The following is a 25,849-nucleotide window of genomic DNA, read 5'->3' as shown; positions in this document are numbered from 1 at the left end:
AAGACGATTAAGCAATTATGGAAATAAAATGTCTTCACCAGATTCAATAATGATTAAAAAATCATGCCACTTGTAATCCTGAGCACTATTTGATGACCCACTATAGTCAGGAAGAACATTTTTTTTTTAATTTACTGATATGACAATATAAATATATCATATCTCTGTTCAGAGTGTGCTAGACTCTTTCTTTTAAGGCAGTTCTTTTATACCCCTAGAGTCTAATGTAGTCTTATGAGAAGGTATCTCCTTAATCTAGGAAAGTAGAAAATTCAGCATGAACTCTGTGCACATGCTTTGGTTTTATTAACAGCCAAAGTATTTCTGTAGTGCATGGTCAGTGCATCATCTGACTAACGATACATTTTTCTGAATGCTCCATTTATCTGTAATGACAGGGCTTAATGACATTTATGAACATGGGCTGTGGTCAGAGTTAGTTGCCAAGACCACTAACACTTGATTATTTATTTATTTATTTTAGCGATCTCTGTTTCTGACTGTGCCAATCCCCTACCACTTGCTGCTTCTGGTTATGTCTCCTTGAACAAGCTACTGTCAAGCACTTACTTTAGGAAGTTGATTTCTAGCATGTTAGCTACTGTATAATATCTGTTCATATACTTCACCTTCCAGCATGATAAATCTGATGGAGCTTACTCCTCAGTGAAAGTGGGGAGAAAAGTGTATGCATGGACAACTAATATACAATAAATGAAGGACAGTTTTCTGTTCTTGTGGGAATTTGCTTATATAGCCATAGCTTTCACTTATTTTCTAGCCTTATTACATACCTTTTTTTAAATTTATTATTATTATTTTTTCAGTTACCCACAAATATGGGGTGAAATTGAATGGGTGTGATTCATTGCTGTGATCCATGTGTTTGGGGGATCTTGGAACCTGCAATACATGAGCAAAATGCAAATAATTCTTTTAATGACTTGAGCCGACTATGACAGTAAATGACCCAGCATAGCAGGAATTTTACAGAGTTGGTGGGCTTTGTCTCTGTTATTATTTTTCCCACCATCTGTATTCATTGCGAAAGACTTTTCACTGCATGTAATACTAATACCTTTGTCATAACTGAGTCTGTCTGTTTTGAAATTTCACTTCAAAATCCAGTTCTTCTTTCCGTCTATGACTTTCCTAAACTCTTTCAGTAATAAAGCAATCAGATCCAGTCCCCTTACCTTTCTATTTTTCTCTTGTGCTTAAATGATCTCTCTGCAATGTGTCTGGAACATGTTTTTTCTATCGCTGACTTATCACATCTTGTTTTGTTTATCTGTGGGACATGCTGTGATATAAAATATTTTGGGGTACATTTCTTTTTTTTTTTTTTTTAACTTAGGCACAAAAGATCTTACATAAAAATCAGTTGCGCCTATCCTATTGCTCTCTGTGGCAGTAGGGATAGTATCCCCAGTGGCCAGACTGGCATAGCAGATGTTTTTGTAGGTGATTTGAACACGGATACATAAAGTTTAAGAAAAGTTTACTTTATGTAGAACTGTATCTAAAATCCAATCAACTTGCAATTGATAGGCCTGGGTGTTAATACATGCCTATATCTGGCATATATTCCCTAGGAAGCAGTGCAAGGAAATGTAAGGAATATATGATTTTGTTTGAGGTTGCCTGAATATTAAGAAACAGTAGCTCTGCTCTAACCTAGTATCAATTAGGCTTAATGGAAATAACAAATAATTAGTAGTCAACTCAAGAGTCCTACAGCATAGTAGCTGTAAGCATCTAACTGTTGTATTTCTTGTAGTCTTTAATGCAGTCTTCACAAATGTGAAGAAATATATATTGGATATTAAGTAGGCAGATAAGAAGAAATGGACAACAGTGGAATTGGCCATGGCTGATGACAAAATCATTCCTGATTAATTTTTTTCTGTCATCAGAACCAGCCCCAGCCCGAACGGTGTCATTAGAAATGCTATCGATCAAATTCTCATTAGCAGTCATTGGCAGTCAACAGCCATTGTTGAATTAGTTATCTGTGGTGCTGAAAGCGATACTGATCATTGGCTCCTGATAACAGGAGTACATCTCCATCTTTGAAGTCTGCTAGTTGATTGAGTTCAATTTGTTCCATACTCTGCAAAGCTAGGAGAGAGTTACCACATGACTTATCCCCAGCTGCTTGAAACCATTAAAGCATTACAGGCTGATTCTGTTTCCTTTGTCATCTCATGAGTAATAGCACTGCTTGAAGTCATTAGTGCCTCAGCCTTTCAAACATTAATTGGAGTTTGGTGAGCAGGCACTCAAATACCTGACGTGAAGAAGGACAATTCAAGCTCTCAGAGAACTTTGCCAAGAGTAGAAGCAGAAGGGGATTTTTGAGTTTGACTTCAGAATGACATCAAATAACTAAAGGAGAAAATACCATAAATTCTAGTGTCCTCTTCAGACAGTCAATTTTAAAACTGCTGCTAAGTATGATTTTTTTTCTTTCTTTCTTTCTTTCTTTTTTTTTTTTTTAGTGTTGCAGGATTATTTTTGTATGGCTCTGGCAGTCTAGTAATGAGAAGGATTCTGATTTAGCAAGATCAGCTACATGGCTAGGAAGGTAACTTTAAAATATCCACCATCTTTTATTCCTTTAAAACAAACAAACAAAACCAAACAACTGAAGTTTAAATAGGTTTTTATCCTCCTCCTTATGTGCTATATTTTATGTAGGAAAATAAGATCTGCTATGATAACATTCATACGAAATGTTTTTCCCTGGTTTGGTCCTGGTAGATGTTATAGAAGGGCAATTAACTATGTCTGTTGTGCAAGAAAGCCTTCTTGCAAGTTCCACAGCTGTGTAACTGCTAAAAGCATTAATTGCTCTATTAAAAAGCCAAGAGGGGACATAGATTGAACTTACCATGAGGATTTTTCAGGATGTCTCCAGAGACACAAACAAGGGCCTTTTAGTCTTAAAGAAGGCTCTATTTGGAGGTGATAACATTAAAATATATACCTTGCTGTAGCAGTTCTGCAAAATCAGTGAAGTTAAAAAAATATATTAAAAAAAAAGCTAGTTTTGCTCTCATTGATGAAACTACAAGCTGGGAGATGAAGATAGAAAGGTACAGCCTCAGTTGATTCAAGCTGTAATAATGCCATTAGATTCTAAAAATGCTTCATTAGCCTCAGTAGGCTTTTGTACCAGCTGAGGTTCTCTTATAAAAATTGGTTTTCTGTCTGTATTGGACTAATTGATCATAATGTTTGTGGTGGTATGAAAAGACAAACCAAGAAAGCTGATTCTTTGCTTTAAACATTTTAAATGTAGACTAGAACATGGACTGAAGATGGGATAATAATAAAACCCTAGCAGACAGGTGTATCATATTCATTTCATCACTTTTATTTAAATCCTTTGAGGAAATAACTTGACTTAGAAGTGGGCAAGTTACACAGAAAGAAAATGGAAAATATTTTCAATGAGAAGAAGCATCAACAATTCTGGAAGGAGTAGCAGTAGGATAAGTGTGCCCTTCTTTCTACACTGCCATCTGCCTTAGACGTTTTATGGTATGTGCAAAGAGGGAAATGAGGCATAGCCCACTATTCATAGCTCATGACTGTTCTATCCCTTGTGCTCTTTCAAGATCTTGATATGACCCAGAACAGCCTTGAGGTATGTGTGTCTGAATAGAGTCAGGAAGTCAACTATGAAAAACCAGTTTTGCTCTCTCTTTGTCAGCTAAACAAAAATCACCTTTTTTAATGTGAACTTAATGCATGCATTAAAATTGCTTAGATATCAGAGGTGGTCTGTGACTCTATAGTTCCATTTGAGACCTTGCATTATGATAATCAGAGGGTAATAGCATAACAAAGATAGTTGCAACCTAGATCCATGTGTGAAAAATTGTGTAAGAGTGTTACAGAGTGACTGTACGTAGTAATTCAACCATTGTACCAAAACTCTGTTAATAATGAAAATCAGTGTTTTGTGTTAATGCTTAACAGACTGCACTGAATTCCCTTAACAAAAAACAATACAGAAAATAAAGAGAATTATTTATTGTTGGGGATTTAATTCTTTACAGGCACATTTGGTATGGATAATTTGAGTTCATCAAGTGCAGCAACAAAAATAAAAAGCCAGCCCAACAACTTGCAAGCAGATGCTAATTCCCCAATTGTTCATGCAACGTGGAACATAATTTGAAGTGATTATGAAATTAATGCATTAATACAAAAAATGCTTTAGAGAGAAGCAAATCAGATAAATGTGCATAGAAAGAACTAGCTGTAAAAATAATTTTGTGAAGATCTACTTTATTCTCAGTCAGAGGGAAAATTAAAACTCAGCTAAGGAGAAATTCCAAAGAATATTTCAGAGTTACCAAGTGAGAAACAAAAATGAAGCAAAGCATGCAGCTTTGCTGTGTACATACGTAGAGGCTGTTTGGGAATTAAATGGTATGGGAAATGTCCTATCAGTTGAATGTTTGGAAAAGGAGTGCTGCTCTGTGAGTAAAGAAGAATTTCCAACCATATGAACGTGCCTCCCGATTAAAAACAACTGTGAGAAGGGCAGGGAACTCAATCCCTGAAAGTAGGTGGATGGTAGAGCAGAACCGTGTACCACAGAATATACTTTATACTGAAGGGTGAGAACAAAATGGAGAACTAGTTTTCCAACAAGGCAGGGAGACTGTGCTGTCTTTGCAGTTTTTGTTCTCTAAGTGTGTGTTTGTGTCCATTACTGTAGTTAGTGAAGAGAAGACATACTCTACACCATCCTTATTGACAGTCCAGAGCCTGAGTTGACCTTTCCCACATTTGACCAACTTTGTATGTAGAATCTTTGATTTCTCCGTATCAGTCCTGAAATTGATTTCAGCGGCACAAGAGGACGGGATCAGCATGCTGCTTGAAATGTTTGTTCTGATTTATTGGACAGAATTGTTAAAACTAAAGGAGATTTCTGGCCAACTTTAACTCTGCACAGTACAACCCCACATCCTACCATGGGTTTCAGGAGGTATTCCTTCACTTCTCGTGATCCTTTTATCATTGCCAGATGGTATTAGTACAGGGAAGAGGTGAGCAATGGAGAGCAGGAAATCCTTTTCTTTTGTTGAGCCTAAAGGGTATTTTCTGTTCAATACCTTTATACTATGCTTGCTTTCACCACAGTTGGTGAATTTCTATGTTTCTTCACTACTTTGTTTTGATGACCATCGTGGGGTGTAAGAATCTGTACTGATCCATATCCTCAAGTAAGAACTTCATCCTTGCTGAAATCCAGGACCTGCATTCATTATTTTCTCTCTCAGCACATGAAAATTGAGGTAGCAGAATCAAGAGTACCATGCCAAAGTTTATATTGATCCAGCAAATGTATGCTGAGCTGTTATCACCACCTGTTGCATAGATGTGTGTTGAAAGAGAGATAATTACTTGAAAGCAATTCTGTTTAAATCTAGTGTAAAAATATCACTAGGAACTGTTACGTTGTGTAGCTATCTCCCAAGAGAAAAGAAGTAACTGTCAGTGCAGAAATTGTGGTGCCAACTCTCCTGATTTTATCAGGAGCCTTATGATATAAAGTGTCATTTCTAAAGGTGTCAGCTGATAGAGTCAATTTAAGTTGGGAAGTTTTTGTTTGTTTTCCAAAATAATGTTTCTAGACCTCAGTGTTCCACAGGAAAGTTTTTAAAAGCTTTGTAAATATTACATAATGAAACTTCCTCTCTCCTCCCCCAAAATACCCCAAGGTTAAACAAATCCTAAATTGTGTTAGATTTTTATTAATGACTCTCTGAAGCCAGATTTATGTTTTCCAGGTACTAAAAATACTGAGTCATTATAAAACATAGGAAAAAAAAAAATAGAAAACTTTCTTCTGTTAGCTGAAAAATAACTTTTTTTATTCAGAAAAAAATTATAAACTTACTGCTCTTTTACTGTATATATTTAATTGTTTCTTTCATACAAGTTCCCTAGAATTTCAGGAAAAAAAAGAAAAGTCTGAATTGTGAATTACTTTTTGTCAAAATATCGGTAAATATTGTAAGAAGCTGATTTATTTATTTATTTATTTTTACTTTTTTTCCCCTTCTGCCACCCAGAACAGATATCTTGGGGAACAGATAAATACTCCAAGTTCTGTCTTGCTATACCTTTTACTAGGGTTATTTCACCCTTACTTTCAGAACAGAAAAGCAGGAGACACTAAAGCATCTTGTATTTATCTCAGACAGCTATAATGCCACCAGTTGTAAGGAAGTCAGTCCCAAGAATTTTGCTCCTTGGTCAAAATAAATGAAGGAAAAATATTAAGTTTTGCTGTTCTTGTTTTGTTGTAGTTTGTGGGTTTGATTTTTTTTTTTTATCTTTTGTTTTGTTTTGTTTTCACCAAAACTCTATCACAAATAGGCATTCTTCAAAGATGTTTCTTGGTTTGTTGTAGTTTATGGTTTTGATGTCATTTTGTGTTTTTTTTTTTTTTTATGTTGTTCCCCCCTCCCCTCCCCAACTCTATCTCATAAAACTACTTTTCAAAGATATTTCTGGGATCCAGTGGTGCATTAGCACTCTTCTTGCTGAGGCTCCAGCCCCCAACTGAGAAGTTAAGTTGCTTTGGATAAAATCAGCCATGTGTATTGAACAATTTTAGCTAGTGGGTTTAAATTGAAACGAAGTAAAAACATTGTAAGGACCTTGCACAGAGAGATGGAGATGACCAGGTACAAATAATAATGTCTTTGGGACCAGCATGGCACCTCTTCCCAAAGTCTGAGGTGCATACTGTTCTGTGGTGTCTCCTCCCCATGATTTCTTCTCTTTGGGTATACTAGACAGCACAGACAAGAGCAAGAGCCTCTGAATTATTAAATACCACAGTGCTGCACAGGTGCCAGGACTGGCCAGAGGCAAATGGCATGGCTTGAAACAGTTGGCTATTAAACAAAGTGTTTAGTGAATTGACCATCTGTCCAAGCTTGGCATAACTGGGCTATAGCAGAGACCATCAGCAGATGATCAACATTGCAATTTAAAATTGTTTACTGTGTTAACATTTTTTAAAATTCATGGCTGCAGCTCATCACTGTTCCCATCTCTTCTTTTGCTTTTCTCAAATATCCCTGACACAAGGAAATTGTATCCCACACCATAATGGAATTGAATTTAATAGAGGGAGAGTGAAGGCCAGGTAGAGTTGAAACAGATCTCTAGTTATTATTGCATGCACTGACATGGCACTGGGGGTGCAATAGTGAAACAGATCTCTAGTTGTTATTGCACATGACACTGGCTATGCAAAAGGTCTCTCTGTGTCAAAAAATTTGAGGTGAGGCCGTGGTCCTGTTGCCTCCCTTACTTCTCTCAAAGGTTCTCATTTATGGAATGATGAGAGAGAGAGAGAATTTATTCTTCTGATTCTGCGGCTGAAAAGTGTACGCTTTCCTTACCAGTCAGTCCCTTTATCCTCATTCCAGTAGTCAGTCTGGTGTTACTGTTCCTCTGATTGCACCTCCTTTTCCCTACTTCTTGCTGTCTAATATAATAGTTGTGTGAGTGGTAAGTCTGAGTCTTTCTTATAGTGATATAATTACCCTTAATGCAGTATTTGTTACAGAGCATATATAGTCTTGGGATAGAGACTGAGTATAGAGACTAACTGAAGACAATGAGCCACCTGAAATCACCTGCCCCAAGAGGAAAACCTTACTGAAGGGTGGTATAAAACAGGAGGGGGAAAAAAAAGAAAAGGTAAGTGGAAAAGAGGGACATACAAGATGAATATCATGAGGCTTCCTTTATTCACATAAGGAGGCAGCTTTATTCACTTTGTACTAGTCTTCCTGTATGCTTGATAAAAGATTCATGCAAAGATGTAAGTGTTTATGAGGCCTAATAAAAATAAACAGACCAGAAACTCCTGAAATGATGAATCTCTCAGGCCATGGGCCATGTAAAATCCTAAGTCCCTGTAGGTGGAAGTGGAAACCCACTGTGCAGCTGTCTGACCATCCATATTCACTATGAGATTTTACACCATTAGAGATTTTTTCCTTCTCAAGGCTATCCTTGTTTATACCCCAATAATGGGGTACACCTCACTGTGTATATTCAGTTAACCTGTGTATATAAATTTTACTGCTCAGGGTGACTACACAGTCACCCATGCTTGTAGGCTGTTTTCAATGCCTTTCAGGGGGAAGTTCAAAACACTTGAATTTCAAGTACATCGTAAGGGCTATCACAAAAAAATATAAAAGATCACTTGGGTAGTGAGTTTATCACTAACACTCCAGGGAAAAAATCACTGTCAGTCCTTTCCCTATCCCCTATGGTGACATCTGCTTGGGTTACCATACTTTTAGGCCAAGAGTCATTGCTTGCTTTCATTATGATTAACAACCTTTAGGGTCCAGTGTTTGGGGCTGGAAGATGCTATTGTTTGTAATACACTTACAGTGCAAGTAGCTTCTTTCATGCTATGACACTGATTAAATAGAAGAGTTTGTCCAAGTCATTTTCCCTCTTGATATGTACGTTTTCTTTCTCCACCACCAAGTTGGTGTGAGGATTAACTAATTAATCTCATGAGATTCTTTAATGAAAAAAATGCCTTACTGAGCAACAGAACAAAGTACTGGCAATATGAACGAGCACAACTCATTCCAAATCTCTACAAAGCTGAGGTTTCTCTTCTCTAAGGAAGGTGCTGTAAGACCGTCTCAGCTTACAAAGATGATTTTTTTCCTGTTCAGTACAATACAGAACATCTGTTGCAAAGGAACAAACGATTAATAATTGAAACTAGATTGCACTTTCCAAAATAAAGTGCCTATACTACCTTAGCTTTCCTTATATGTTGTTCTTTCTTTCTTCTCAAAATGCACTTATCAAATACAGCTGTTGAATGAGTCAGATTTTTTTTAGAATAGAATTTTCTACTGTATTTCATTTAAATTTTAAGTAATAGATTATATAATAACAGAATAACTGTTTTCAGTGATGAAGCTTTTTTATGTTAAGCATATGTAAAAGAAGAGAAAGCAGTGTGTAATAATAATGAAACATGAACGGTGAGATTTAATTTCAAGTCAGGCTACTAAATTAGACCTAAATGGACTGTGGAATGAAGAGACAAGAATCTAGAATTTGATTTGAGGGAGATTTGAAAGTAACGAGAAGCTTAATGTTCTTTTCCTCTGAACTGATTGCTCCTGGAGCTAACGTTTACACCGTATGATTAGGAGCTGAGCCTGGTGAATTCTATTTTCAGCACTGCTGCAGGACCACAGGGGTGAAATTAACCTCAGTCTTTTGGACTTGCACAGTACTACCACACTACTTGAGCCCTCTGTAAGCCTCACTTGCCTTTAAGCAGTACGATGTTCACTCATATAGCTCTGACAACCAAGGGCATATGTTTATGTTTTTGGAGTCCACATCCATCAGTTTGATTTCTTCTAAAACACAGCTGGAAAGACAAACTTCAGCTCACCAACATGTGTGTGTTCTGAGATTTCTTAGTTAAGATTGAGAGCCTGCCATCTTTACTCCACTTCATCTAAAGATACTCTGCTTTGACTTCCCATTTCCTACAGAAATCATCCCTGTGGATAAGAAAAAGGGCTTTCATCAAAGCTCTCTTGGAGGACAGAGTTTCAAACATGGCTCAGGTCTCATAACTGTTGTCTCAGTGGCAAAGCCAAAAATAGAATTCTTATTTCTATGTTTGGTTTTCAGTGTGTGTACCATGGTCACTTGAGATCCAGAAATTCCTTCTAAAGAGTTTGTAAGAGGCATTTAAAGAAAAGCAAGCTTATTTCAAGGACCTTGCATTATGTGGACAGGGCTACACACATTCAAGCTAGGATGTACAAATCAAATGTACATTGCAACTGACTGATTTAGATGAAACATAAATACAAAGACCATTTGAAAATGCTTGTCAGAGCCTGAAAGGAGATTAAAATTTGAAAAGGAAAAAAAAAAAAAGGCACTGAGCTTGATCTGTACTATAAAATCTATCGGACCCCTCAGATTTTAGAACGGAAAATTCCCATGGGATGTGAATGAAATCTTCCCCGTGTGGACATTGGACAGAAGGTCTAAGCATGTGATCAAGGTAATTGTGTTCTCTTGTCTCTCAAAATCATGATGGAATAACATCAGAGGTTTACCTCATTCCCTAAAGGAATGTAATCTCGTAAGAGTACCACCACCACATCAGAAACACAACTACTGGAAGTGAAAGGGGCATAGTAAAGATGGTGGTGTATATTTTAATGTAAAAGCTAGCCCAAGAGTTTGTCTTACTTGAAACCAGATAGCATACTGTGTGTCGGAACTCTAATCTTAGCTTCTTCATATAAAGCAATAAAATATAATACAGCACTGAAACTATTTGTAAAAAGCAATCTCAGAGTAAAATCAAGTTAACCATTACCACAAAGAAACACACTGAGTACAATTTCTCTCAAATTTTTGTGTCTGATGGGAAGTAAGTAGAGATTTATCTTTTCTGAATATATGCATGAGTCAGTGACAAAAGAATAAGATGACATTTCTGTCTCTTAAGTCCAGACTATGTAACCCATTAATAAAATAGGTGCAGTTTCGAGGTTTTGATCTCTTCGCTATCATAACATGAGAACAAGTCTAACTATGAAGGGCTGTTTAAAATTAAACCTTATCTTTATGTGTGACCAGAAAAAGAGACCCATACTTAGGAAAAGATAAATGTCACATAAGTCAAGAAAACTGGTTTTGCTTTTATAAAAAATGAATATTCAGGTCAGAATGTGAATGAAGTGGTTAACTTTTCACAAATGTTCTATTTGATTTGTTGGCAAAGCACAAATAAACCATCTGAGGAAAGTTTTTACTAAGCTAAGATGGACCTTTAAGTTAAAAGGAATATAAAATGGAAGATGTTCCCATTTGTTCTAAAACTGACTGGCATTTAAAATAAGGTTAACACCAAATGGAAACTAAAGTTTCAAATTGGGTGTGCCTGAAGAGTTTATGGAAGCTACATCCTTGAAGTCATTTAAAACTTGACAGGAAAAAACTCTGGGCATCTATCTGTACCTTTGAAGCTGGCTCAGTATGAAGCAGGAGTTTAGAGTAAATCACCTCCAGAGGTCTTTACCTAATTAAATTAAATCATATAAATTTTGTTTCACTTTATAATTCTACACAGAATAAAAGTAGCTCTGAAACATCCTGCAATAATGTATTAAGATAAACTAATGAAATATTTTCTTTATTGTTTTTAGTATTGCATTTCCATTTTTTGTATGAGTAAGGGTGGTGCAAATGGGTTTCTTTCCTTTTTCACAGTCCTCATTAAGACACTAGTTCCATTAAAACAAGAGAGGACAAAATGTAGAATCTTCATGTTCATTTAATTCTTGAGTAATAGAAGAGAAAGCTGCACTTAAAAAAAGCTAAGATTTAAAAAGTGATGATAATCTTCAGGGACTCCTCTCACATAATCTTTTTTGCTCATTTATTTAAAAGGTACTGGCTCAAAGCAAAGGCATATATTTTAAGAATTTACCCTAGTTTTGGGGATTGCAGCCCACTCTTGGGAATGTGAAGGTTGTGGTTTTTCTCTGTTCACAGTCCAGCTCACAAGTAGTGACTCAGCAGCACACACCAAAAATATAGCAGCATCTTCACCTTTAATGTAAAAAGAAGTAGTTGAATCTTTTCAGGTCTTGTCCAAGGTGAGGTACTTTTGAGAATGGGGCTTCTGCCAAAACTCGGCCACAGACAGAAAAGGCTGTGGGAAGCAATCCGTTCACTTGATGAATGTCCCCAAGCTGATGAGCTGTGAATAATGAACCAGGCTGTGTGGGGGTGCACTGCCCTCTTTTGGATTTTGATAGAAACAGGATCAACCTAATCCCAGTTGGTGCTTCAGATGTTTTCTGAACTGAAATTCAAAGCAAGGATTGGCTGTTATTGTACAGTGTTCTCTCTTGTACAAAATCTTCTCCCCCACACCTCTGAATTTTCATCATATCTCCACTGTTATCAGGTAGGACAAAAGGGAGAGGAACTTAGTCATATCTCCATTGATGTTTCAGCCTCTTGTCTGCTTTTCATGAGTCTATACTGCACCAACCCAACTCTACAACTGTTTTTTGTTTTCTTTTTTTAGCATTAAAATTCAGATGGCAAATGGAGAAAATGCATTAAACTGGGATTAGTCAAAGTAGAGAAAGCTGAGCAAGAATAACAGCAATAGTTCATTAGTACAATCAGTACAGTAATACTGATTTTGGTTAGCTTTTTTATTTATTTATTTATTTTTAAGGTAGAGAAGGTCACTAGTATTTATTCACTGTCATTCATACCACAGTCATGTATTAATGAAAATCTAATATTGTATAACATGTTTGAAAAAGAAACCCTGAAATGTTAACTGGCTATTAAGATTATGATTATCATTGAAAAACCATAACAATAGTTGTAATTCGGGTAGTGTTTCTAAACATGGAAAAAAAAAAAGTTTTTGTTTCACTTAAAATATTTAGGTATTGAGAGAATTATAACTTTTACTTTTATTAGAAACTGTTAATTATTTCAGTCAATATGAAAAGGGGAAACAGTGGGCTGCAATGATCTTTTATTCACTTAGAAGAAAATGTTTTTTTTAAAGCTCCCAGTTGTTAATGGAGTGCTTTTAATTGTATTAAATCACGTCCATTCAAACACATCTGGGTAGGACTGAAAATATTGTGCTCAAGCAAATATGGACTAAGGCATAAAGAGCAGCAATTTAGCTTATAAAGCAATTTAGCTTATAATATAAAACTCTATGGCCATATTTTTTTTAAATCCCATAACGAAAGGAAGACATTTTGTTCAGCCAAGGTAGCCATCAGCGATCTGCAAGGGTCTTTCTCGGTGCATAGGGTAACAATATTGCTCTAGTTTCTAGAAGTGTAATATAAAATGTATATTTTCTTGGACAGCTGGTGGAGATTTCCATTCATTGCATAAAGGGATATTCTTTTGAAACGGGTGAAAATTCTTTTTTTTTTTTTAATTATTAATCTTTTTTTTCTCTCTTTTTATTTTTTTCTTTTTCTTTCTTTTCTGGGTAATGTGTGTGGTAGGGATCGGTATCATTTCAATACTCTTTGCTTAGCCACTTAGAAGAATCTGATGTTAAAATAAAGTAAAAATATATATATATATATATATATATGTAAATTTATTCCAAAACTTCTAAACAGAACACTTAGGGCAGAATAGCTACTAACATTTAATGTATTTTGTGACTTCCACACCTATATACAACCACATGTATATACAACCTGTTTTCTGTCTATGTGCAGACCAGGGAGAAAGACATATTCCCAAAGGGAAAATTTTCTTACAAAGTGTGTCTTCTTCCTTTAGAGAATATTTTGGACTTTCACTACAACAGTATTACTCTGTAAAACTGAAGAGGCAAACAAAAATTTTTGGATGTGACTATTTCTGTTACCGTCTGCAGCTTCGATAAGGGGGAGTTCCAAAGTCTGTCTTTTATTTTTTTGTATGTTGTTGTTGACATTTGCGTTCACTCTTGCTGTCTCATAAAACAACCCCTGAGGATTCCCACACCTAATAAAAAGTAGAAATTTCATTGGCTGCTTTGCTTTGCTATCACTTTTGGCCTGTAGTGGACTTCTTCACTAATATAGAACAGGTAAATAGATTCAGTTTTCCAGTCACTGGCCAGCTTTTTATTTCAAGCCACATTCATCAAGATGCCAAATACAATTCTCAGCAGTTCTTCTGCTAGGAACACTGTACAATCCCAGCTTTCAAAAATATTGGCAGGTGATAATTTTTCCTCTCTTAAGTGATAGCCCTTTGCCATCTAGTATTCTGCTGGCAAGAAATGTATTATCACTCAATGAGCATTAAATCTTTCATGTGTGCAAACAAGATGAATTCACCATCTGAACCTTTCACCACATCATATCTCTTGCCTATAAAAAGCCAAGATTTGTGGAAGATGGTAATATCTGACCAGTTATGGACCTCCCGTGTGTTCTTGGGGGAAATGGTGTTAGCATTTTCACTGCTCAGATCTTGATTGAGGTTGAAGCTAAATTATACTATCTAGTGATCAAGAGCATAATTTTATTTAGGGGAGACTTAGAGTATGTTAGCCTCCATCTCAGCAAAGTGCAGACTGACAGTATGAAGTTGGATTATATGTCTTTTTATGAATAAGAACACCTGTATTCTTAAGTCACTGAGTTATAGTGCAAAATAACTCATCCACAAACCTTTTCTTTGTATTAATGTGGTCATTTAAACTTATTTCTGAGACTATTCCAAACCAGTTCATCCTTCAAAAGCATTTTTTTCCTTCAAAGAGTTGAAAAGTATAATTCTTTCACTTAAGTCTTTTATTTCCCTACAGAATTGCTGCACTTTCTGAGTTAACAAGAATTTCTGGCAATGAAACTCTTCACAGTACTTTGATTGAATTATTGGTGTATAATTTTAATGGTGTCTTAATGAAATTGCTCAGCAACTTACCTTGTCTTTTAGTTGGTGTTAGAGACAGCTTCAAAACTGTCAGCTCTAGCTCATTTCATGTTTTCATTTAGCTGTTAGCAAATTTATTTAAAACAAAGACTTGGGCCAAATTTTGGTGGCAGTACTAATGAGCACAGTTCTACAGCAGTTGATGTTAATCTATGAATAAATCTTGCTAAGTGTCGCAGAGGCTTCAGTCTCCTCTTTCTCCGTTAATATCCAAATGAATGCTTGAATTACTTCTTTTTCGTAATTTTGTCCCTAATTTATTTGCTCTTGCAACTACCTACTGCTTCTAGCAACTCAGTCCTGTAAAAGGAATTGGTCTAATTTGCATTACAGTGGTGTTGCATTAATTTCAGAATGTCATGACCAAAGCAGTTCAGTTCTTTGGCCTGTTTAATTCACTTCTTATTCTAGGCCATGAAAAAGTTTAAGCAAAGAACTAGTTCGATTATTTAAAAGCAGGGTGCATTGCTTTGAAATTCATGTGCAAATTGCTGAATCTGGAGAATCAGGTTCTCTATTTACACAATCTTCATGCCTTGTAAATGACAATCCAAATTCAGAAGTGATATGTAAAGTGGCAGAAATTACATTTCATTGTGCTGGGACTTCATTGCACTGATGCTTTTGCAATCAGGTGCCATGTTTTTTAAACCAACAAACAAAAAAACTTCTAAGATTATGTAACTGGCATGTAGAGGAGCTGAAAAAAAAATCTAAATATTTAAAGCATTCAAGTAGGGAATGCCCAGATTTGTTGGAATGGCACAGTTCTGTTCCTCTTTGCTGATTACATGTTTTGCTGTATTCACTCCTCTGTTTTCCTGTGAGAAATGTTACTTGTTCCATGTGGGTACAACTGTTAGGTCTATGCATGAAGTACGTAATCGGTGAAGATGGTGAAGGATCTTTTAGTAGATTTGACCTGTATCTTTTCATACATCAGAACTGAGTGAAAGACCAGCTTGAGTCCCTGGAATATAGCTGGATTTTTTCGTACTGTTCTGTTTGACTGATACGATGCTCTTTCCTATAAAAAATTAGAAAAAAAAAAAAAAAAAAACTTGATCAAAGAGAAATATGAGGTAATAAAATAGGTAAAGGTTGAGAGCAGTTCTGGACTTGTTTTTACTAAGCTGCTGAATCTGGCTTTCAGGGCAATTGTATACAGATCACAGTTCCATCTCTAAAAGCATGACAGATCCTCTTGCAGAGCGTTCCTGGGTTACTTTGTAAGGACAGCAAAAATATACATAGTTTTCAAGTGCAATCTGCCATCAGCAGAGTTAGCACCAAAAAAAAGGGTGAAAATTGTGGGGTGTTTAAGATCTATAAATTATGTTTTATGTTCATTTGTCACCTCTAGGAAAAGCAAATAAAGTTTCTCCCTTTTCAGGGGGTGGATGATTAATGGGTCCCTGCATTTGGTTGCAAAAGCCTGTGTTGACTTTATTGACTTATTTTACAGAGAAAAAAAACTAATCCATCTGAAGTATCAGGAAGTGCAGCGTGTGCTTGCTGTGCCTGGTGTGAGTAAGCAGATTCTGATCATTGCTGAGCACTGATCTGAACAATTACTTCTGCTGGGGAGAAGTGAAATCTTGACTGACTTCACTCTTCATTTAGTTCAACGTAAGACAATTACCAGACCAGAGGCACTGTAAGGTTGGGTCTCCCTTTACAGTGGGCTTTTCCTGGAAGCATGAAGCAAAGAAATGTTACTCATTACTCCTGTATTAATCACTTTATTTTATAATGGTGGAATCAGTTTAAAAGCTGTCAAAATAAAAATTATGGGCACAATTCTTTGTATACAAGTAGCATACATCGATCAGCTCGCCAGCTCTGATAATGTTATTATAATTTATAATTTTTATTCTGTTTCCAATGTTGTCTATGAGAACAACCATGATAAATCAGGCTGAAACTTTACCAATTACACTTTCCTCTCTGTTGAGAGGGAAGTGTCAGATCAAGGCAAGTATGTAATATTTTTCTATATAATTTTCTAGCATCCAACAATTTGTAGCTCAGATTCCTGAGACAATATTATTGTTGTTTTTGTTTGTTTGTTTGTTTGAATTGATGGATATTTTATCCAAGAACGTATCTGTTAATGACTTCCATGGTTTAACCAGGTAAGAGTCCTGGAACTGCCTGTGTTTTGTATCTCAGTCATAAAATTTCATTTGATGCTCATGAGTTTTGTGTTATGACAGAGTGAATAATTGTTCTCTAAGTATTTCCAGGCCATTTATAGTTTTCTAGGCCTTGATCAAATTGCCTCTCATTTATCTTCTTTGGAAGATTGGAAGTGTGTTTATTTGGTGCTTGTATGAAAAATGTTTCATTTCTTTCTTTGAACACCCTTCTTACTCTGCTGTATTTTCTACTATAACCTTTTATTTTAAGGTGGAGGATAAGAACAGCAGCCAGTGTTTAAGATGTGGGAAAACTTTGCAGTGACCTAAGAGGATTATTATCATGCTGTTTACTTACTTTCTGATAATTCCTACTACTGTATTTGAGTGTTTTTGATAGAATCTGAGGAAGGAGCTTGCGGTTTCACAGGGCTCTTCATTGAAACCCCGACAGATCTCTCCTGAAAGAAAACAGTTATGTAGAGACTATTTTTCTCTCTGTTACTTTGGGATTGCCTTTCTCTGTTTTTTTTCCCCTCCCATGTATCATCACTGAATTTCACCTGTCATGCTCAGGTACTGAATATAGTGAAATCCTTTTACAGCTCTCCATAGATGGCTTTTTATTGTTATTTTTGTTATATTACATATAATAATATATTATAATTGCTAATATAATGTATTACGTAATATATATTATATACTATATATATTCTATATTATGTAATATATTACAGTATAATAATATATTATTATAATTTATTTATTTTTTATTATGAGTACCTTACTGCCATCAGCAAACTGGATCACCTCACAAAACGTAGGGAAAATTCCAGATGAATGCTTCTCTCCATTGTAGAAATGGAAAATATTTTCCCTAACCTCTATTTCTAATCTTGTAACAATTAATTAATCTGTGGAATGGTCTTTTTATCCTATAACAGTTTCAGATCTTTAAGAGACTTTGGCAAGTCTCAAACATCAAAAATCCTATGACTTCATCAGCCAGGTTGTCTTTCCCTACTTATTCTGTGATGTTCTCTAGGCACCTGGATAGATTTAATATGTGATTTTATTGTGCAAAAATGTCCATGATGTCCAGAGTACGTTTCTCCAGAAACCGGTATTAGCTGGGAAAGCAGTGACATGTTGCAGAAACAGAGCAACAAGATAGTTCCTGCTTTGAGGAGTTTACATTTAAGGTAATCCAGTATGTTTTCTACAGTGAAGTGGGAAGTTTAAAAGTAGTTTCCTTCTAATCTCCTTTTTGAGATGTTCTTAGATATTACAAACTTAATTAGATATTTGACTTCTAAAGTTAGATTCTCTGTGCTACTTTTGTTTTTATTTTTCATGCTTTCCTATTCAGCGTGTCTGTGTCCACTTTTTATTTTCTGTATAAGCAACTGAATCAAGTCAATGGGTAATAGACTACTTCAAAGTAGAAGTTGGCTTCATTTATTTCAAAGGAAAGTCTAAAATGTATTTACTATGTACTTCTTACACTGCAACACAAACATTAAAATTAACTGTACTTTCTCTCCTTTCTCATTTATGTTCCACACAACCTAGAAAATAGAACTAAACTACTGTGCATCTACTTTAGCACGCAGTGAAAGTAGGTTTGTAGAATGAAGCAGTTGATGCTGAGATGACATCCACGTTATGGGCGTTTTTAGACTTTAGACTAGTGCTAACTGGGTACTCTGGGCTAAATGTCTAGTAGTGGTTGGAGCACATTAGGTGCACTTCTGAAATATATTCTGGTTTAGTTTTATTGAAAGGGAATTCAAATCTGGTGCCCTGAGATCACCCTGTGGAATGAGCTAGAACATAGTATATAAGGATTTGCTGTAGAGATTTCCTCTGAAAATTTGAGGGATTAATTTCAGAAGTACACTACTGCTCTGATCTGAAAGGTTCATACAGATACATATACGTGGTGTTTCCCGTTCATTCTGACAATTTTTTAACTCAATTGTCAATTTCTGCTTCTCATCCAACAAATGCTAACTTTTGGACTTGTAACTCTGATTATTTATATGCAGATATCTGGTATTTAAATTTGCTTTTCTTATCTTGTAAGTAACAGGGGACTCTGACTGTGATGTGGGTTGTAACTGCTTAGTCAGTTCTAGCTTGTTTCATTTTAGGACATCTTTGCAAAGTGATTGGCAACGCTTGGTACAACGGTGGAACAGAGAACGCTGTCCCAGCACTGAAAGTTGGTCTCATAGTTAACAGACTAGTGGCTGGAGAGTCATCTGTCACCTCGGTCCCCTGTTTCTGACTCTCTGTATGCCCTTGCATAAGTCTTCAGCAGTTCTGCACAGTCCTGCCACACGTACAATGCTGTTGCTGTCAGCATGTGTAGTAAAACAGATGCGTCCTGAAACACTTCATATGTACAGACATGCTGGTCATTGCAGTGCAATGGTCAAGACTTCTGGAGAGTGCAGGTACCTGAGAACACAGTAGTAATAGCCCAGGGTGGTAGTTAGCAGATTAAAGCCAAAGTCAGCAGTGCTGGCAAATCTGTTTGGGTGCTTTACTTTTATTGATTGAATGAGGAATTAGGTGCTTCAGTGCCTCAGCAGTTTGTCCCTCAATTCCCTTTCTATAAAATGGAGATAAGAGCACTTTCACACTTCAGAGGAATGGCATGACAGAAAATGTGTTAAGGCTTTGATGTTCTTGGATGTGGCAGTGATGAGGTCAGATGAGTTGCTTATGCAGGTAGAAAGAGGTATGTGAGACTAGAGTGGATCTTGATTAACAACTTGCTTTAGAGACACAATCCAAAGTCAATGAAAAGTCTCTTATTAACTTCAGAGAGCTGGGATCAAGGCCATTGATTTGTGCTTATTTCTGCTTTAGTTGCTATAGTCCAAATTAATGCTGCGCTGTGAAATTTCCAAATACTAGCATAAACAAAATCCACTTATGAAGGGAGTCATAAAAATAGGAAAATCACAATTTCTGAATCAGAGTATGCAATTGATAAATATTAACCATAGGAACATTGTCCCAGAAATCTTTCTGGTAAGAAAAAAAAAAACTAACTGATAAACATGACAATTAATTTTTGGCTTCAGAAGCTGCATAGGTTACTTAGTGAAAATAGATGGTCTATATATTGATGCTTTGATTATTAATGCTTTCTGCGTAGTTTCTATCATGCAATCTTCAGTTTAGAAGCCACATCAATTATATGCTTGATGTATTTTAAAGTGTTAAATAAAAATAAGAATATTTAATTCTGATAGTGCATGTTTTCATCGTAAGATTTCAAAAGTAGACCACAAATACAGAAGGTGATAACGCCTTTCTGTTGTGATGGGAACATTACCCTATTTTGCATTAGAGATACAGTGTGGCAAGGAAATGTAACTGGTCTAAGATCATTCAGGATATTACATTTTTGGGAGTTTGAAGTAATATCCCAGCCTTCCAAGTCACTGGCCAAATTGTTATGCTACCAAGGGTTTTTCTAGTCATAGATAAAAACATCTGGCAGCTATCCAGTAATGAAGGACATGTGTATTTACACCTTCACATACAACTAATTCTTTATAATCTGTGTATATCAAGACTTATGGTGCCCTATAATTCATAGGTAATTAATTGTTGTACCTAACCTACCTGCCTAATTAAAGAGAAAGAAATGAAATGTGTGTTTGTGCAGTGTCAAAACTCAAATACGAATTTGCTCTGAGAAATTCCAGGTGTAGGTCCTTTCATTTCAGGCTTGTCTAAAGACAGATTAGAGTTTGCCACTTGCAAAGCAACAGCAACACCAGTACTTAAAAATGAAGTAAAATGAAATTAAAATGATGCTAATGATTCAGTGCTTTAATACCTGCTCAGGCAAATATTCAGAACTTTTCATGTTTGTCATTCACAGTGCCTCATTCACACTCCTTAGGGGTATTACTTTGTTGCTTGCTGAAATACTGAAATGATTTCTTTGTACTGCTCAAAGCTGTGTATTCTCTCTCATGCAGAGAAACACGAGAAAACTTTCTCATTATTCTCTCTGATTCATCAGCAATGCAGTCCAATTAATACCATAGTTAACGGGGAGAAGTAGCTACTATAACTGAAAGCCATAGATCTTCTGTCATCCCTGACCTAACACTCTTGGACAAAGCAAGAAAACAACTTTTCTCTGCAGAGATTATTTTTGATACACTAGTGAATCTGTAATTCACAGCACCATAGAAACTAGAGATGGAAAGAACCCAGCACGTTATCAAATGTGTTCTTCTGCCAAAGCAAGATTGCTTCTTGCAGACAGCCAGATTATAACATTTCAGGCAATGAAACTGTCATTTTCTCTGAAAATTCTGCCACAGTCTAACAAACCTCACCATTAGAGATCATTCTGTGTGTGTCTCTGTCCTCCCCCCATCTTTTTTTTCTTTCTTCTTCTTAACACCTTACTTTTCATCTGCTTTTCCAATAGATGGATCCCAAAGACCCTAGCAGCCTGCTGTGGTTGCTTAATAAGTTATTTTCACTCTTGAAATACAAATTTCATGTTTGATTTTTTCTGATAATTTCAGCATAGACTTCATTTGGGTCTGTTTTAACCTAGTGATGGTTATTTTCCCTATTTGATTGTATGTTATGTGCTTATATATGTATTTAAACATACTAATTTCCTTACTGAACGTTTGGCTATGCTTAGTTTTGATATTGGATTGAAGCATTTTGAAACAAACTGTTTAATAAGGTTATCGGAAGTTCCTGTCTTCTGATTCCTCTTCACTACTGTGTTTCCATCTTTCCTTTCCATAGATTATGCTGCTGACTGACCCAGAGGTTGAGAGCAGTTTATTGATTAGTTCTGATGAAGGTGCCACCTATCAAAAGTACCGTCTGAACTTCTACATCCACAGTCTGCTCTTCCACCCAAAGCAGGAAGATTGGATCTTAGCATATAGTCAAGATCAAAAGGTAAGAATTGTTAGTAGCATCTTGCTTTATGTGCTTAGGGACAACCTGGTGTTTCTCCATCTCCCTACTTAACTGCTGCAGAGCATTCAGAACAATTTTTGTAGTAACTAAGGTGGTATTTCCAGCAGGAGACATTGGGTAATCCTTGATCTGTAGGGCAAAGTAAAGGACATAGGCATCTAATGGGTTCATGGGGCCTAGCTCTCTATGACTGACTCGTCAACATGCATTTGTTCACCAATCCTTTTGGCAATATCATTGGACAGTCAATGGGAAGAGAATATATCTAGGATTCTTCAGGGTAAGAAAAGCATCCTGTAATTTGGTTATTTGTCCTCTTATTTAACACTTCTCTCATGCCGTTCTGGTACCGGATCCAAGAACAGAATAAGAGATTGCTCGTTTCTATCTGGTTGGCATATTTTCAAAGTAGCAGTGAATCAATTTCCTTTGAAGGCCAGTTCCTTCAGTATGGGTAATCTATCAGTTGGATGCTGTGAAATTTACTGATGCCAAACTTGAGACACCAGAATGGGACTTGGCTGTGAGAAACCTCATTGTTAACAGTTTCTGAAAATCACACATATCAATATGCACAAGTCAGTCATTTCCTTTGAAGGACTTTATAGAGCTCAATCTGTTTAGTTTACCAAAAAGCAGATTGAAAGGAAACTATGAGAGAGTTAGGGTTGTTTAACCTGGGGAATATCCTTCCATCCTAACCATTCTATGATTCTGTATTACTGTATATAAATATCTTCATGGGGAAGATGACACGTACAAGTAAACTTTCTGATCTAGCAAAAAACCTTGTAACAGGAATGGATGGCTAGGAGTCAATGACAGCTAAACTCAACTGTGAAGTTGCGGGCCGTTGGAGCAAACTGCTCTGAGAAATGGTGGATTTCACATGTTGACTTCTTGTTGCTTTTGAGTAAAAGACAGACCAAAACAATTAACTAAGCTCCCAAGAGGGATAACAGAGTGAAATGTCTTGGCATTGTTTGCAAGCCATCATACAAAGTGATTTGGATGTCTCTTTTTGTTTTACATATAATTAATCTATGAGACTCTGAATCTGATCAATAATCAAAATATCAGTTACATTGTTCAGATTATGTATTAAAGTATCAGTATAAAAGTTTGAATTCTGTGATGTCTTTCAAGTTAGTATCTGAATTCATTATATAAAGATTAAAAAGTTAATTTTCCTTTTGCCTAAGTTAGTTTTGTAGTTACTATTACTGTATACCTGAGAAAATAAAGGCATGAGGAAGTTGAATAATTAGCTAAGGTCACAAAATGATCTTATAGGAACTTTTGGAATAGATGTTCGGTCCTACACTTTAAGCTGAAAACCAGTACAATTCCAGCCCTGTAGCTTAATATCCTTCCAAAACTGAATGTTAGAAAATGCATCATGCCTGCCTAATTCTTCCTCTAGAGTCAATTACATGCAATATTTTTCACTCACCCCTCTCTTGTAGCATTTTGTGGAATGTACTGTGGTTATAATCTGTTCCAATGGAAGGTGCAGATAAAATGATTTCTGGGTGTGATTTCTGGTATGTAATTAGAGAAAGTCAAAATGTTTTCATTCCCTTGTGGCTGTTGAATTCCCTAGAATGATATGAAACAGAACAGAATCTTGTACATGCTGTCTTTTAGGACCCTTTGGAATGAAAGTTAATGTGTATTGGTAACAGGAGATTTATTGTGCGAAGGTCAATGAAACTTCTAGTGGTAAATTTGTCAAATAGAGTTAGGATATAGTCAAAAATGAATTTCTGCTGTTGGGATAGTCAACCTGTTCAGGAAATAATTCTGAATTAGACTCCATACAGATAATGCACATTTAATTTATGGTAGATGGCTACCAGCAAGTATATTGTCAGTGTTCCATAGGAAACTCCCACTCTTTTCTTTTACAGAATTCTTAAAAGAAAAACAAACAAACAAACTGGATATAGGAATGAAGGACCCTTTTGTGTGTTAACCTGAATTCATGGAGTTGGTGTGGGAGGTGTGTTTACAGGGAGTTTTCAGTGAGAGGATGCAGTCTGTATGTTAAATTTTCTTTGTGTTGTGACATTGACTAGCAAATTGGATAGCTGTTGGGAATTCAGTACTATAGCTGCAAGAAAAAATCATGTAGCACTGTATATCTGTACCAATTACCTCTGAAATAGAATTTTAAAAGTCCTCCATATAGACATGAGTCACAGGACTGGTTTCTACTGTGAAGCCTAATGGAGATATTTTCTGACTTCAACGATCTTTGGCCAAGAACCATAGAGCATAACCAACAGGCAAGGAGTATTAATCAGCTTGGACTAAATTAAATGTAAGTCAAACTAAGGGTTAAATTCTGCCTGTGGCTAAGTGTAAATGGCTCCCTCTGGTTTCGTTTTTGCATATCTAAAGGCAGAATTTTCACAGAGTAATTATGTAGTCCTGTGGATATCTAGATAATTGCAATGGGAGCTGTGGGGCAGTTTGGAACAAATGATCTTGCAGTGTGCTATATTACATTCTCTTGCTAAGGCTGTATTTAAGGAAAGAGAACCAATACTCCTTGCATTCCAGGCACTGTGTGCTGACTGATAAAGAATCACCCTTGGAAGCAAGGGAAACATAGCTGCATGGTAAAGAATTTACATTGTCATATCACTGACCTAGATACCATGCATGGACTGAAGAGGCTATGGAGGTTTCATTGATGCTTTAAGTTATATTCTGACCAGTTAGGATTGTTGAATTCGTTTAATAATACTGCTGTTGGCAGTCGGGAGGGAGGTGAGAATCAATTAGAAAACACATTTACATCCTTCCAGAAAGCCAAGTCATTATTACATCATTTACATCTTGTCATTGCAGCAGGTGAGACCAGGAAAATCAGGTGGTGAATAGAGCAAAGAGCTGGGGTGACAGGAATCACATTGGGACTGGACTATTTGACTTTAAGAAGTGATTCAAACAGTTCAGTAGTGGTGAGGGCAAATTCAAAAGTTAGTGCATGCCTCTTATTGCTCAGTTGTAATGAACAGGAAATGGGTCACAAAGCATCAACCCTCAATCTCTTTACAGCCCACTGAGTCTATCACTGTGATAAGCACCACAGATCTTTTTTGTTTGGATGAATAGAGATTTACTAAATGGTAGGGAAATCTATGTTAACTGAAGTTACTTTACAGCCCAGTTTCTTGGGTGTTGTGTGCAGATGAATGTGGTTAATTACTGGGGTTCAGCTGATGAGCAGTAACTCATTAAGCTTCAGTGACTCGGTTGCTTTTGTACTTATCTTTCCCCTCTGTCTCTGCCTTGGGCAGCAGACTTGAATTACCATTGCTGACAGGCCAGTCCCTTATTCAGTCATGACTTTTTCTGCCAGTCCTGAGGAAAAAAAAAAAAAAAAAGAGTAGCAAACCATCTGCCACCTGTGCTAATTGCTTCATGATTGCATTCATTGTTCTGTCTGAAAGTGCAGTTGTTACATGGCAGATTCTTACCCTGTAATTGCAGAACTACTGCATGCTTCTCTGTTTTCTGTGTAAGAGGAGTTACAAATCAGGAGGAAAGTTCAGCCACTGTGAAGCTCTGCTTGCAAGGTAAAAGCTTGCTGGAGGTCTTATACGTGCAAGCTCTTGTGGGTTTAATCAGCTTGCTTGTAGGATGAGGGGCCGTATTTTGTGGGAGTATTACTTAAGTATTACTGTGTAATCTTCAGAAGTAGTTTGCTGTGAAATCAGAGGGTGGAAGTAAGAGTCTCTACTTCATGTGGAGACATCTTCTGCTATTTAGATGGGTCAGACACACAGAAGAATGGTTAGTAATCGGACAGGAATCACAGAGCTATTTGGAGAGATGAAATATGGGTGAAATTGGGAAACACAAGATGGGTGAAATGCAGAATCATAATTACCCAGCTCAAGAACAAATGTGTAAAGGTACTCAAGAACTGAAAAACAGCAACAAAGGCTAAAAAATAATAATAAAAATAATAATTTAAAATGGAGTTATTCTTTTTGCTTCTCCTCTCTCATTTTAAACAAACTCTTGAAAGGCAGGGCACCCCAGACTTAAAGAGCTTTGTCAACACAGCATGAGTAAATGGTTTACATTTCTTTTTTTTTTCTTTTTTTTTTTAATTATTATTATTATTTTATTTTATTTTAGACTTTCCCAAAAATCTAATTCCGTCT

General features: G+C 36.2%; 1 protein-coding gene across 7 annotated transcripts in view; it reads left to right on the top strand.

Moving 5' to 3' along the window:
• SORCS1 (sortilin related VPS10 domain containing receptor 1) overlaps positions 1-25,849 on the top strand; it is a 291,500-nt gene that overhangs the window by 157,543 nt on the left and 108,108 nt on the right. For all 7 annotated transcript variants that reach the window (XM_080597281.1, XM_080597283.1, XM_080597282.1 and 4 more), the window contains one exon: positions 21,489-21,647. In XM_080597281.1, coding sequence (XP_080453407.1) covers positions 21,489-21,647 — 159 coding nt within the window. The remainder of the gene's footprint in view (positions 1-21,488; positions 21,648-25,849) is intronic.

The sequence above is a fragment of the Anser brachyrhynchus genome (genome assembly GCF_964034855.1).
Source record: "Anser brachyrhynchus genome assembly, chromosome: 6".
NCBI lineage: Eukaryota > Metazoa > Chordata > Aves > Anseriformes > Anatidae > Anser > Anser brachyrhynchus.
This window is presented reverse-complemented; position numbering and strand designations above follow the sequence as displayed.